General features: G+C 52.1%; 1 protein-coding gene across 7 annotated transcripts in view; it reads right to left on the bottom strand.

Moving 5' to 3' along the window:
* Positions 1 to 13,765, bottom strand: part of TTLL1 (tubulin tyrosine ligase like 1) — a 47,182-nt gene that overhangs the window by 23,929 nt on the left and 9,488 nt on the right. Inside the window, exons 2-5 of one of the 7 annotated variants that reach the window (XM_033233710.1) lie at positions 12,703 to 12,787; positions 8,752 to 8,868; positions 4,715 to 4,923; positions 3,501 to 3,681 (exon numbers count right to left, since the gene is read on the bottom strand). In XM_033233710.1, coding sequence (XP_033089601.1) covers positions 3,501 to 3,681; positions 4,715 to 4,923; positions 8,752 to 8,864 — 503 coding nt within the window. In that variant the 5' untranslated portion in view covers positions 8,865 to 8,868; positions 12,703 to 12,787. Of the gene's footprint in view, positions 1 to 3,500; positions 3,682 to 4,714; positions 4,924 to 7,312; positions 7,441 to 8,751; positions 8,869 to 8,973; positions 9,465 to 10,801; positions 10,906 to 12,702; positions 12,788 to 13,765 lie in introns of those variants that run through there. The other 6 variants (XM_033233712.1, XM_033233709.1, XM_033233713.1 and 3 more) reach the window with 6 other exon arrangements.

The following is a 13,765-nucleotide window of genomic DNA, read 5'->3' as shown; positions in this document are numbered from 1 at the left end:
AAATTAGAGTTTCGGCCGGGAGCGGTGCCTCATGTCTATAATCCCAGCACTTTGGGAGCCCGAGGCAGGTGCACCACTTCAGGTCAGGAGTTCCGGTCAGCATGGTGAAACCCTGTCTCTACTACAAAGAAAAAAAATTAGCCGGGTATGGTGGTGTGTGCCTGTAATCCCAGATACTCAGGAGGCTGAGGCATTAGAATCACTTTAACCTGGCCGGGCGTGGTGGCTGATGCCTGTAATCCCAGCACTTTGGGAGGCCGAGGCGGGCGGATCATGAGGTCAGGAGATCGAGACCATCCTGGCTAACATGGTGAAACCCCGTCTCCACTAAAAACACAAAAAATTAGCCAGGCATGGTGGTGGGCACCTGTAGTCCCAGCTACTCAGGAGGCTGAGGCAGGAGAATGGTGTGAATCCAGGAGGCGGAGCTTGCAGTGAGTCGAGATTGCGCCACTGCACTCCAGCCTGGGCGACAGAGCGAGACTCCATCTCAAAAAATAAATAAATAAATAAATAGAATCACTTGAATCCGAGAGGTGGAGGTTGCAGTGAGCTGAGATTGCACCACTGCACTCCATACTGGGTGACACAGCAAGACTCCATCTCAAATAAATAAATAAGTAACTAACTAACTAACTAAAGACAGTAAAAATATCTGTGGTTGCCACAGACTAGGGATAAACAGGCAGAGCACAGAGGATTTTGAGGGCAGCGAAACTACTCTGTATGTTACTATAATGGTGGATCTGGCCGGGCGTGGTATCTCATGCCTGTAATTCCAGCACTTTGGGAGGCCGAGGCAGATGGACCACCTGAGGTCAGGAGTTCGAGACCAGCCTGGCCAACATGATGAAACCCTGTCTCTACTAAAAATACAAAAAAGAGCCAGGCATGGGGGCAGGCGCCTGTAATTCCAGCTATTCGAGAGGCTGAGGCAGAAGAATCGCTTGAACCCGGGAGGCAGAGGCTGCAGTGAACCAAGATCCTGCCACTGCACTCCAGCCTGGGCAACAGAGCGAGACTCTATCTCAAAAAATAAATAAATAAAATAATGGTGGATCCATATCACTATACATTTGTCTAAGCTCCCAAAATGGACAACACTAAGAGTGAACCCTGATGTAAACGATGGCCTTTGGGTGATGATGGGCTAGTGTCAGTCTGCCAATTTTTATTTATATATAAATATATATATTTATATATTTATATAAGAGGCAAGAGAATCATCTGAACCCAGGAAGTGGAGGTTGCAGTGAGCTGAGATTGCACCACTGTACTCTAGCCTGGATGACAGAGTGAGACTCCATCTCAAAAAAAAAAAAAAGGCCGGGCGCGGTGGCTCAAGCCTGTAATCCCAGCACTTTGGGAGGCCGAGTCGGGTGGATCACGAGGTCAGGAGATCGAGACCATCCTGGCTAACACGGTGAAACCCCGTCTCTACTAAAAAATACAAAAAACTAGCCGGGCGAGGTGGTGGGCGCCTGTAGTCCCAGCTGCTCGGGAGGCTGAGGCAGGAGAATGGCGTGAACCCGGGAGGCGGAGCTTGCAGTGAGCCGAGATCTGGCCACAGCACTCCAGCCTGGGCGACAGAGCGAGACTCCGTCTCAAAAAAAAAAAAAAAAAAAAAAAAAAAAAAAAAAAGTAAACATACTATAAAATGAGAAGGTGTCTCCCGTTACCCTGGGAACTCCTGACAAGTGAGTCATCTCCCCACTGGAAAAGGATCAGAAGGAGCTTTGCCCCCAGTGGGCCCCAGGCTCTTCTGAGCAGCTGAGATAAAACAAAGACAAAGAGAAGCCAGCAGACCCAGGCCCCTGAGCTTGCCATGAGGCCACTGCCCCACCGCTTGCTCGGCTGTGCCCAGCTCCTCCCAGATGCTTCATACTTCACATGTGTTAAGTTGTTCCATCCCCACCACAACCCTATGGCAGTGGTGCTGCTGGTGTCCCCAGTTTACTCAGATGGAGAATGTAAGACACGGACAGTCTGAAGAACAAAACATGCTTAGCCAGTTTGTGTGAGACTGGGCTTCAAACCCAGGACCCCAAGTCCCAAGACTTCGGCAGGTGCCTTGCTGCCTCAGAACCACCACGACTGAGTGGTTCTCACACCAGCCTGTAATCGAAAACCGGCTACAGGCCTTGGCCCATGATCCTCACCCTTCTTCATGGCCTGCCTTGGGCAGAGTCTGGGACTAATCACACGAAGACAGCCACAGAACCCCACTGTGACGCCATGTGACAGATGACACACGCCTGCAAAAGCAAGCATGGGCTGCGTGGCTCGTGGCCAAAGACCACAGAACAGGCTGGGTACAGTGGCTCACGCCTGTAATCCCAACACTTTGGGAGGCCGAGGCGGGCGGATCACCCTGAGGTCAGGAGTTCGAGACCAGCCTGGCTAACAGGGAAAAACCCCACCTCTCTTTTTTATTTTAGACAGAGTCTCACTCTGTCACCCAGGCTGGAGTGCATGGCGCGATCGCAGCTCACTGCAACCTCTGCCTCCTGGGTTCAAGCGATTCTCCTGCCTCAGCCTCCTCAGGAACTGGGATTATAGGCACCTGCCACCTCACCCAGCTAATTTTTTTTTTTTGTATTTTTAGTAGAGACGGAGTTTTGCCATCTTGGCCAGGCTGGTCTTGATCTTCTGACCTCGTGACCCACCCACCTCGGCCTCCTAAAGGGCTGGGATTACAGGCATGAGCCACCATGCCCGGCCGCAAAACCCCATCTCTATTAATAAAAACAAAAAAAACTCTATTAAAAAATATACAAAAATTAGCTGGGCGTGGTGACGCGTGCCTGTAATCCTAGCTACTCGAGAGGCTGAAGCAAGAGAATCACTTGAACCCAGAAGGCAGACGTTGCAGTGAGCTGAGATTGCGCCACTGTACTCCTGCCTGGGTCAGAGCAAGACTCTGTCAAAAAAGCAAACAAAAACCACAGGCCAGGCGCGGTGGCTCAAGCCTGTAATCCCAGCACTTTGGGAGGCCGAGACGGGCGGATCACAAGGTCAGGAGATCGAGACCATCCTGGCTAACACAGTGAAACCCCGTATCTACTAAAAATACAAAAAACTAGCCGGGCGAGGTGGCGGGCACCTGTAGTCCCAGCTACTTGGGAGGCTGAGGCAGGAGAATGGCGGGAACCCGGGAGGCGGAGCTTGCAGTGAGCTGAGATCCGGCCACTGCACTCCAGCCTGGGCGACAGAGCAAGACTCTGCCTCAAAAAAAAAAACAAAAAACAAAAAACTAGCCGGGCGTGGTGGTGGGCACCCGTAGTCCCAGCTACTCGGGAGGCTGAGGCAGGAGAATGGCGTGAACCCGGGAGGCAGAGCTTGCAGTGAGCTGAGATCCAGCCACTGCACTCCAGCCTGGGCAACAGAGCGAGACTGTTTCAAAAAAAAAAAAAAAAGAAAGAAAACCACAAAGACCGCAGAACGGCATCAAACAGTGAACTGGGAACTGGCACACAAAGCACGTGGCTGCCCACACTTACGAAGACGTCTTGCTATCCCGGGACCACTTTTTGATCTGTGAGAGCTTGTTGATAAGGAAGATGCCCTTTCCCTGGGCCTTGCCACAAGGCTTCATGATCCAGGTGCTGGATGGGCTCTTCCGGAACTCCTCTACAAACAGGTTGTAGTCAGCAGGCAGCATATAGGTGACAGGAACAAAGTCTGCAAAGCAAAGATACCCAGTGCTGGTAAGCGGCCAGCCCAGCAGTGGCCATGAACAGAAAGATCTTGCCCCTGCCTTTCCAGGGTCTATGGGCTTAGTGCCCCCCACCGCAACCCAGCAGCTAACAGAACAAAGGCCTCTGCTGCACAATCGCTGGGCAACACTCAGAAGTTACATTTACAGAGCCTACCTAAGCACCTTACAAACCTGTATTTTTCAATCCCCACGGCTACCTGGGAGCTCCTGTAAATAAACCCTGTAATAATTCCCATTTAGCAGATGAGGAAACTGACACCCAGGGAGGTCAGTTAGAGAATTCTGCCCAGGTTTGTGAAGGAATCTGAAACTATTCAGTCCAGCTTTTATCCCGGACTGGACAGGGACACACTGTCTTCCCTGGGTATAGCCAGGCATAGTCATGAGCCCTCGTGGCAGCCTGTGGCTCAAGAAGTGTTTCCCCGGGCCGAGTACTGAGGGCATCCTCTGGCTTACACAAAGTCCATGCCGGCTGGGCGTGGTGGCTCATGCCTCTAATCCCAGCATTTTGGGAGGCCGAGGCGGGTAGATCACAAGGTCAGGAGTTCGAGATCAGCCTGGCCAATATGGTGAAATCCCGTCTCTACTAAAAATACAAAAAGAAATTAGCCAGGCATGGTGGCGGGCACGTGGAGTCACAGCTACTCGGGAGGCTGAGGCAGGAGAATTACTTGAACCCGGAAGGAGAAGGTTGCAGTGAGCTAAGATCACATCACTGCACTCCAGCCTGGGTGACAGAGTGAGACTCCATCTCAAAGAAAAGAAAAAAAAGTCCATGCCAGGCAATTCCCAAGGCACTCACAGTAACTAGGATCCCAAACTCAGGCCCCTCCTGCTCCCTCATTCTGGAGACACCTGAAATGAAACAGGTGCCACCACAACTCGCGTGGACATACTCATGCATCAAAGCCAACAGTCACCACCTCAGCGCCTCGTGCCCCAAAGAAACAATTCAGCTGTGTACTGAAAACATGAGCCAGTGGAAAAGGCACAAACCCAGATAGAGGTATTTTCCATTTTCATCTTTTTCTGCCAGGGGACTCCCTTCTTTCTCCAGCTCCTTCCTGTATCTTTTGATGTTCTTCACCATCAGGTCCTTCCGGGTCAGTTCATAGTGGTTTGGAAAATGGTTGACTATTTGGTCATCTGAGAGCCGATATCCAGTTTCGACGCTGAACACATTTCGGATGGTTTGCACACTCATCCTGAAAGAGATGAGCAGGACAGATGCTGCGTAGTGACGTCTGTGTGGCAGGAGCCCTTGTTCCCGTCCCTGCAAACACCCTGAACCTTCAGCACCCTTCCCCACTACTCCCACATCCCCCGGCACCTGAGCCAGGGGCTGCCCAGTCCATAGCAGCACAGAACAGGTGCCCAGGGACAGGCCAGGACCCAAGCTGTGTGAGGGCCAGGAGCTGTGCTGATTCTGTACCCTGAGCTGCTTCCCTCTCTGGCCCAGAGCAGGGGCTCAATAGATGTTTACTGATTAGTGATAACACGGATTAATGATAACACTGTCAACAAATATACCCTTTTCAGACTCTGAAGTCAGGAAACTCATTTAAACAGCATCTGTACCCAAATTCAGGAAGGTCAAGGACCCTTTCAAAACAAAATCACAGGGGTTAGTTACGGTCCCTGAGTCAGTACTTGATATGCTTGGAGAGTCTGCTGAAGGTGCAAGTCTGGGACAACAGAGTTGAAAGAGAAATGGATTCCTTCTAAGCCTCTGAGAAAGCCACGGTCTCCCTGCCATACGCCCGTCCTCACCACACCTGCTGAGAAGCAGGGAAGGGGTACGGAGGAAGAGCTGGCCCCACCCAGAGCCAGAGTCACAAAACATGGCAAGTGGCCCCAGCCTCTTGCACGGTGGTCCCTGTGCCCCCAGCCTACCCCCACCCCACAGCACCACCCTAGAGAAGGTGCCCAGAGCCCCCAAAGGGTTGCTGTGGATTCCAAGATGGCTAGAATAAAGGGAATCTTTTTTGACTTTTTATTATGGAAAACCTCCACCACACTCAGAAGGAGAGAGAAAGCGTTGAGGGACCCCCATTGCCCCATTCCCCAGTTAATAGCACGTGGCCAGTCTCGTTTAGTCTGAACCTCCACCTCACTCAGCACTGGCATGTTCTGAACCAATTCCCAGACATCATATTAGTTCATCCAAAGCATTTCTGTAAGATTCTCTAATGGTTCAAGACTCCATGTTCTATTATGTGATATCCTATTTTATATAATTATCAGAACTAAAAAAGTATGTATGTATGTACGTATTTATATATTTTTGAGACAGGGTCTCACTCTGTTGCCCACGTTGGGGTGTCATGACTTGATCTCGGTGTGATCTCGGCCTCCCAGGCTCAAGCAATCCTCCTACCTCAGCCTCCCAAGTAGCTGGTACTACAGGAAGGAGCCACTGTGTCCAGCTAAATTTTTATAGTTTTTTTTGTAGAGACGGGGTTTTGCCATGTTGCCCAGGCTGGTCTCAAACTCCTGGACTCAACTGATCCTCCTGCCTCAGCCTCCCAAAGTGCTGCAATTACAGGCATGAGCCACCATGCTTGGCAACGGCAGGAATACTTCTATAGGGACAACCTCCCCTTCATCAACAATCTAGATGCCTCAAGAACAGTTCAGTGCATACACAAAACACAGAATCAGTGCTTGATTCCTTCCCTTTATTTATCAGTTTTTCAAAGTAAAGAGCTGGCCAGGCACAGTGGTTCACCTCTGTAATCCAACACTTTCGTTTTATTTTGGTTTTGTTTTGTTTGTTTTTTGAGATGGAGTCTTACTCTGTTGCCCAGGCTGGAATGCAATGGCATGATTTTGGCTCACTGCAACCTCTGCCTCGTAGGTTCGAGCCATTCTCCTGCCTCAGCCTCCTGAGTAGCTGGGACTACAGGCTTGCGCCACCACGCCCAGCTAATTTTTGTATTTTTAGTAGAGATGGGGTTTTGCCATGTTGGCCAGGCTGGTCTCAAACTCCTGACCTCAGATGATCTGCCTGCCTTGGCTTCCCACAGTGCTGGGATTACAGGCATGAGCCACCATGCCGGCCTATAATCCAGCACATTGGAAGGCTGAGAATTGGGGCAGTGTTCAGCTGAGCACTTTTTTTTTTTTTCCTTTTTGGGACAGAGTCTCACTCTGTCCTCCAGGCTGGAGTGCAGTGGTGCGATCTCAGCTAACTGCAAGCTCCGCCTCCTGGCTTCATGCCAGCCACTCTCTTGCCTCAGCCTCCCAAGTAGCTGGGACTACAGGTGCCCGCCACCACGCCTGGCTAATTTTTTGTATATTTAGTAGAGATGGGGTTTCACTGTGTTAGCCAGGATGGTCTCGATCTCCTGACCTCATGATCCGCCTGCCTTGGCTTCCCAAAGTGCTGGGATTACAGGCTTGTGCCACCAAGCAAGCCTCAGCTGAGCAATTCTACTCCTCTTTGTGGTACCGACTGAGGTTATTCAGAAGTTTAGAGCCAGTCGATGGGATGAGCTGGGGGTCCCAGAAGGTTTTCTTCATGTCTGGCACCTTGACTGGCCTAGCTGGAGGCTGGAAAGTGGGCACAGCTGCACTGCCATGTACAAAACCTACCTGTGACTGCTGTGGCACAAGGGCTTGAGGATGGCACCTTCTCACAGGACAGCTCAGGGCACTCGCATGTTTCCAACAGAGGAACTGGCCTGGGCCCAGGCCTGTGTGATTTTTACTGTATTCCACTGGTCAATGTGGCCAAAGAGTCTTTCACGAGGAAATGACAAAGACCTCAACTTTAGAGTGAAGCAGTGGCAAGAACTTTGTAGCCATCTTTATTTTCTCTCTCTCTTTCTTTCTTTTTTTTTTTTTTTTTTTTTTTTTTGAGGCGGAGTCTCGCTCTGTCGCCGGACTGGAGTGCAGTGGCGGATCTCAGCTCACTGCAAGCTCTGCCTCCCGGTTGACGCCATTCTCCTGCCTCAGCCTCCTGAGTAGCTGGGACTACAGGCGCCCGCCACCTCGCCCGGCTAGTTTTTGTATTTTTAGTAGAGACGGGGTTTCACCGTGTTAGCCAGGATGGCCTCGATCTCCTGACCTTGTGATCCACCCATCTCGGCCTCCCAAAGTGCTGGGATTACAGGCTTGAGCCACCGCGCCCGGCCTCTCTTTCTTTCTTTTAGAGACAGGGTCTCGCTCTGTTGCCCAGGCTAGAGTGCAGTAGCACAGTCAAGGCTCACTGGAGTCTTGACCTCCTGGGCTCAAGCAAGCCTCCCACCTCAGCCTCACAAGTAGCTGGGGCTACAGGCACGAACCACTACGCCTGGATAATGTTCGTATTTGTTTGTAGAGATGAGGTTTCACCATTTGCACAGGCTGGTGTCAAACTCCTGGGCTCAAGAGATCTGTCTGCCTCTACTTCCCAAAAGGCTGGGATTACAGGCATGAGCCACTGCACCCAGGCACCCCACCACCCAGCTAATTTTTTTTTTGAGACAGGGTCTCAGTATATTGCCCAGGCTGGTCTCAAACTCCTCCCAAAGTGCTGGGATTACAGGCATGAGCCACTGTGCCCAAGAGTTCTATGCCCTGGCCTATGGCCATCTTTAACCTGCCACGTGTGGTGGCGCCTGTAATCCCAGGTACTTGGGAGCCTGAGGCAGGAGAATCACTTGAACCCAGGAGGCGGAGACTGCAGTGAGCTGAGATGGCACCATTGCACTCCAGCCTGGGTGACAGAGCAAGACTGTCCTGTCCTCTGGCCCAACTATAATGCATGCTCACTGGAAGGGGAGGGCTGAGGCTCTTGTTTCTCACCCAAATTCCCCACAGGGTTGCTGAGCTGCGACACCCCAGGCTTCATACCGCAGGTTGAACACAGTGACGTGGGAACACACCACAACACATTCTCTCACAAACAGCCTTAAGGAAAAATGTGTGCGGGGAGACAGCACAATGACGGGAGACGCCAGCTCTGAGGCCACTCGCTGCAGGGCACTGGAATTAGTAAAACCGATACGCGAGTCTCAGACAAACAACCCAGCCCTGCTGCGCGTGCTTACCAGTAAAAATTCCAGTCCTCGTTCTCTGTCACTTGGACCCATCCTCTCTTTTCAAAGTTATTGATCAGCACTGACTTCTCGATATCAGTGACCCATTTGACTTTTCCTGCCATAATCCTGGAAGAGATCAAGGTATCAGAGCTACAAAACTTCAACAACTCACTTTCCTTTAAACCCAAGGAATCCTCTAAACAGCACGCCCCACTCCACACTCGATCTTACCCTGCCAGTGGTTCTCCACCAGGGGTGAGTCCATCTCCCAGGGGACACCTGGCACTGTCTCGAGACAGTCTGGTTGTCATGACTGGGGGGTGCCTCTGGCGTCGGACATGTCCAGGCCAGGGATGCCGCTCAACATCCGACTGCACAGATGACCCCTCACAACCAGTCATCCAGCCCCAAATGTCAACTGTGCCAAGGCTGAGAAACCCTGGTCTGGTGGGAGAAACAGGCAGCTAGCAAGTCGCCACCCGGGAGTATTCAACTGCAAAAGTGCCAGGAGCCACAAAGGAGGGGCACACGGGGCTCTGAGAGCCAGAGGCAAGGCAGCTGGGGAGGGCTGCCCTGAGAAGGGAACCCTCGGGCCTTGGACCGACTTCCGATGGGTGAGTGGGGGTCGGCATGCCTGTCCCATGTCCCTCCAGGCACTGCATGTCTCCCTACTTCAAGTCCCCTCTGTAACTGCGGAGTGACCGTAAAGTGTTTATCTGGACTGGGCGTGGTGGCTCACGCCTGTAATCGCAAAACTTTGGGAGGCTGAGGCGGGCAGATCGCCTGAGGTCGGGAGTTCAAGACCAGTGTGGCCAACATGGTGAAACCCCGTCTCTACTAAAAATACAAAAATTAGCCAGGTATGGTGGTGCGCACCTATAATCCCAACTACTCAAGAGGTTGAGGCAGGAGAATCACTTGAACCCGGGAAGCAGAGGTTGTGGTGAGCCAAAATCGTGCTACTGCCCTCCAGCCTGGGCAACAGAGCAAGACTCCATCTCAAAAAATAAAAATAGGCTGGGCGCAGTGGCTCATGACTGTAATCCCAACACTTTGGGAGGCCAAAGCAGGCAGATCACGAAGTCAGGAGATCGAGACCATCCTGGCTAACACGGTGAAACCCCTTCTCTACTAAAAATATAAAAAATTAGCCAGGCGTGGTGGCACGTGCCTGTAATCCCAGCTACTTAGGAGTCTGAGCTAGGAGAATCACTTGAACCCAGGAGGTGGAGGATGCAGTGGGCAGAGATTGTGCCACTGCACTCCAGCCTGGGTGATAGAGCGAGACTCCATCTCTAAATAAATAAATAAATTAATTAATTAAATAAATAAATATAAAAATAAAATAAATAAAATTTTTTTTTTTTAAAAAGTGTTTATCTGACTACATCACTCCCATTTAATAACCCCCATGACTCCCCATGGTACTTAAACACACAGACCCCTTGCCCTCACCTGCTTCTCCAGGTCCACCTCACACCACCTTCTCCTTTACCCTCTGTTCTGCCACCCTGGGCTTCTCCGCCCACACTCTCTCCTGCCACAGGCCTCACACACACTGTGTCCCTCCGCCTGCAGCACGCTGCCCTCACTCTCTGCCTGGCTAAGCTGCCTCCCGCTCATCTGCCAGCATAAATGAATGTCGCTTGCTCCACTAAGTCTCCCTGACCCTCCAAACCAGGTGCTGGACCCCTCGGCACCCCAGAGCTCTGTATTAAGCACCTGCTGTCCCTGCTGGGGGCCAGGGAGCTGGCTTGCTTTCTTCTTCACTGCTATGTGCCCAGGGCCCAGCTCCATGCCTGGCACGGGACGGATGCTCAGATCAGACAGACAGACTGGCTGCAGTCCCAGGCCTGTCAGCGCCACTGTGGGACTCGGAGCTATAACAGTTACAAGAGGACTCTAGACCTCGGTTTGCTCTGAAAAGTCTAGTTTTCAAACTGCTCAGGCAGCCCAAGATTCAAGGCTCCCACCCCAGCTCACACCAGGAAGGCTACAGGAGGCTGCCTCTCCACCCTGGTGACCCCCACACCACAGGCATCTGGCCTGTACAACTCACACGTTGTACTTAAGACAATCTTCTGGCCGGGTGCGGTGACTCACGCCTGTAATCCCAGCACTTTGGAAGGCCAAGGCAGGCGGATCACAAGGTCAGGAGATCGAGACCATCCTGGCTAACACGGTGAAACCCCGTCTCTACTAAAAAAAAAATACAAAAAATTAGCCAGGCACAGTGGCAGGTGCCTGTAGTCCCAGCCACTCGGGAGGCTGAGGCAGAAGAATGGCGTGAACCCGGGAGGCGGAGCTTGCAGTGAGCCGAGATCACGCCACTGCACTCCAGCCTGGGCGACAGAGCGAGACTCCATCTCACAAAAAAAAAAAGAGCTTGTGTAAGAACCAGACTTAGCTGGGTGCGGTGGCTCATGCCTACAATCCCAGCACTTTGGGAGGCCGAGGCGGGTGGATCACCTGAGGTCAGGAGTTCAAGACCAGCCTGGCCAACATACGAAACCCCATCTCTAATAAAAATACAAAAATTAGCCAGGCACGGTGACGCACACCTGTAATCCCAGCTACTCAGGAGGCTGAGGCAGGAGAATTGCTTGAACCCGAGAGGCAGAGGTTATAGTTAGCCAAGATCGCACCATTGCACTCTAGCCTTGGTGACAGAGCAAGACTGTCAGAAAAAAAAAGAAAAAAGAGAAGAGAAGAGAAAAGAAAAGAAAAGAAAAGAGGCCAGGCACGGTGGCTCATGCCTGTAATCCCAGCACTTTGGGAGGCCGAGGTGGGTGGATCACGAGCTTAGGAGATCGAGACCATCCTGACTAACACAGTGAAACCCTGTCTCTACTAAAAAAATACAAAAAATGAGCCAGGCGTAGTGGTATGGGCCTGTAGTCCCAGCTACTCGGGAGGCTGAGGCAGGAGAATGGCGTGAACCCGGGAGGTGAAGCTTGCAGTAAGCGAGATCGCGCCACTGCACTCCAGCCTGGGTGACAGAGCAAGACTCCGTCTCAAAAAAAGAAAAGAAGAGAAGAGAAGAGAAGAAAAGGAACCAGACTCAAGGGAGTCCTGGTGCCCTGATTCAAAGCCAGGGTGATACTACTTCTAAAGTGCCACCTCTCTCCACACAGCCCGTCACTTCCCTCTGTGAACCTGGCCTTTGGCAGGATGATGACAACACCCAGGTCACAGGGTCAACAAGCAATAAATAGAATCGCTCTCTGGAAGCTACAAGGTGCTGTATAAAGGACTGCTGTTAGGTGATCGGTCACGGTGCACGTGGAACCTCAGCAGTGGAACCTCAGCAGTCACAACAAGATGACAGTATAAGCACAAGAGCCGCACCGCAGTGCATGAGCCAATCCCACACCCCTCACACCTGGAGACACGGGGGCCACAGAAGCCACACCCCAGAACATGAGCCCATCCCACACCCCTCACACCCGCAAACATGGGGGCCACGGGAGCCGCACCCCAGAGCGTGAGCCGATCCCACACCCCTCACATCTGCAGACAAGGGAGCCACGCCAATGGCTCAGGGGACTTCTCGTTTCCACTATGTGATTTCAGCCTCCACAGCCGTGATTTCCTGATGAATCCTGCTTGCGGCCTGGGGACCCCCAAACCACCGCCGTCCAGGCTGCATGGTTCACACGTTATACTTAAAGCAAGCATCTTAGTGGGTGACCTCACACCAGCCACTGACATCTACCTGGAGGTGATAGAAGAGTAGTGACTGGAGACCAGGAAGGCTATGCACGATTCTCACACAGTGCTTCCCCAGGCCTCACGCTCCCAGGCGTGAGACCCCAAGCCCACCGAGACAGACGGGCCAAACATCCTCATCCACATTTCACTAAGCAAGTGACGCAGGCGCTTTAGCCAGATCCTCAGGTGTCCCTCTCTCCCACCGTGCGGACAAACGGTCCCTCAGGGGCCATCTCAGGCTGTACCTACCATAGGCACTGACGGAGCACCACTGGCGACGCCCACGCTCACCTCGGTGTCACTGACGTCACTGACGCTGGCCCCTCCTTCTTCCCTAAAAGTTAACACACAGACGAAATGTACATCGCACACATTAAGAGGACACTCTTTCACCATTTTTTGTTTTTGTTTTTTTGAGACAGGTTCTCACTCTGCTCACCCAGGCTGAAGTGCAGTGGTACGATCTCGACTCCCTGCAATCTCCGCCTCCCGGGTTCAAGCAGTTCTCCTGCCTGAGCCTCCTGAGTAGCTGCGACTACAGGCGAGTGCCACCACACCAACCTAATTTTTGTATTTTTTTTGTAGAGACTGGGTTTCCCCGTGTTGGCCAGGCTGGTCTCGAACTCCCAGGCTCTAGCGATCTGTCCACCTCAGCCTCCCAAGTGCTGGATTTATAGGCGTGAGCCACCTCTCCCGGACTCTTTAACCATTTTAAGAATACTATGGGCCAGGCGCGGTGGCTAAAGCCTGTAATCCCAGCACTTTGGGAGGCCGAGACGGGCGGATCACGAGGTCAGGAGATCGAGACCATCCTGGCTAACACGATGATACCCCGTCTCTACTAAAAATACAAAAAAAACTAGCCGGGCGAGGTGGCGGCGCCTGTAGTCCCAGCTACTCAGGAGGCTGAGGCAGGAGAATGGTGTGAACCCGGGAGGCGGAGCTTGCAGTGAGCTGAGATCTGGCCACTGCACTCCAGCCTGGGTGACAGAGCGAGACTCCGTTTCAAAAAAAAAAGAATACTATGACAAAACCATAACTAGCCAGAATATTCAGTAGCTGGCATCTTGTTTAACAAATGTACACTAAAAGATGCTCCTAAGAGTCTTCCCATTACAGTAAGAATTTCTGAACTGTATTACTTACTGGCTCCTGCTGGCCTTCTCAAACTGCCACACCACCCTTCATGGCATGCACCCCTCGCTCCAGCTGAGCTCAGCTCCTTCCTGTACCTGCCCGACCCTTTCCTCCCACCTACAAGACTGTGTGCACCCTGTGCCCCACCTGGAACAGCCCCTCTGCACAGCCTCTT

The sequence above is a fragment of the Trachypithecus francoisi genome, unplaced genomic scaffold (assembly GCF_009764315.1).
Source record: "Trachypithecus francoisi isolate TF-2019V2 unplaced genomic scaffold, Tfra_2.0 Lachesis_group14, whole genome shotgun sequence".
Lineage (NCBI taxonomy): Eukaryota > Metazoa > Chordata > Mammalia > Primates > Cercopithecidae > Trachypithecus > Trachypithecus francoisi.
This window is presented reverse-complemented; position numbering and strand designations above follow the sequence as displayed.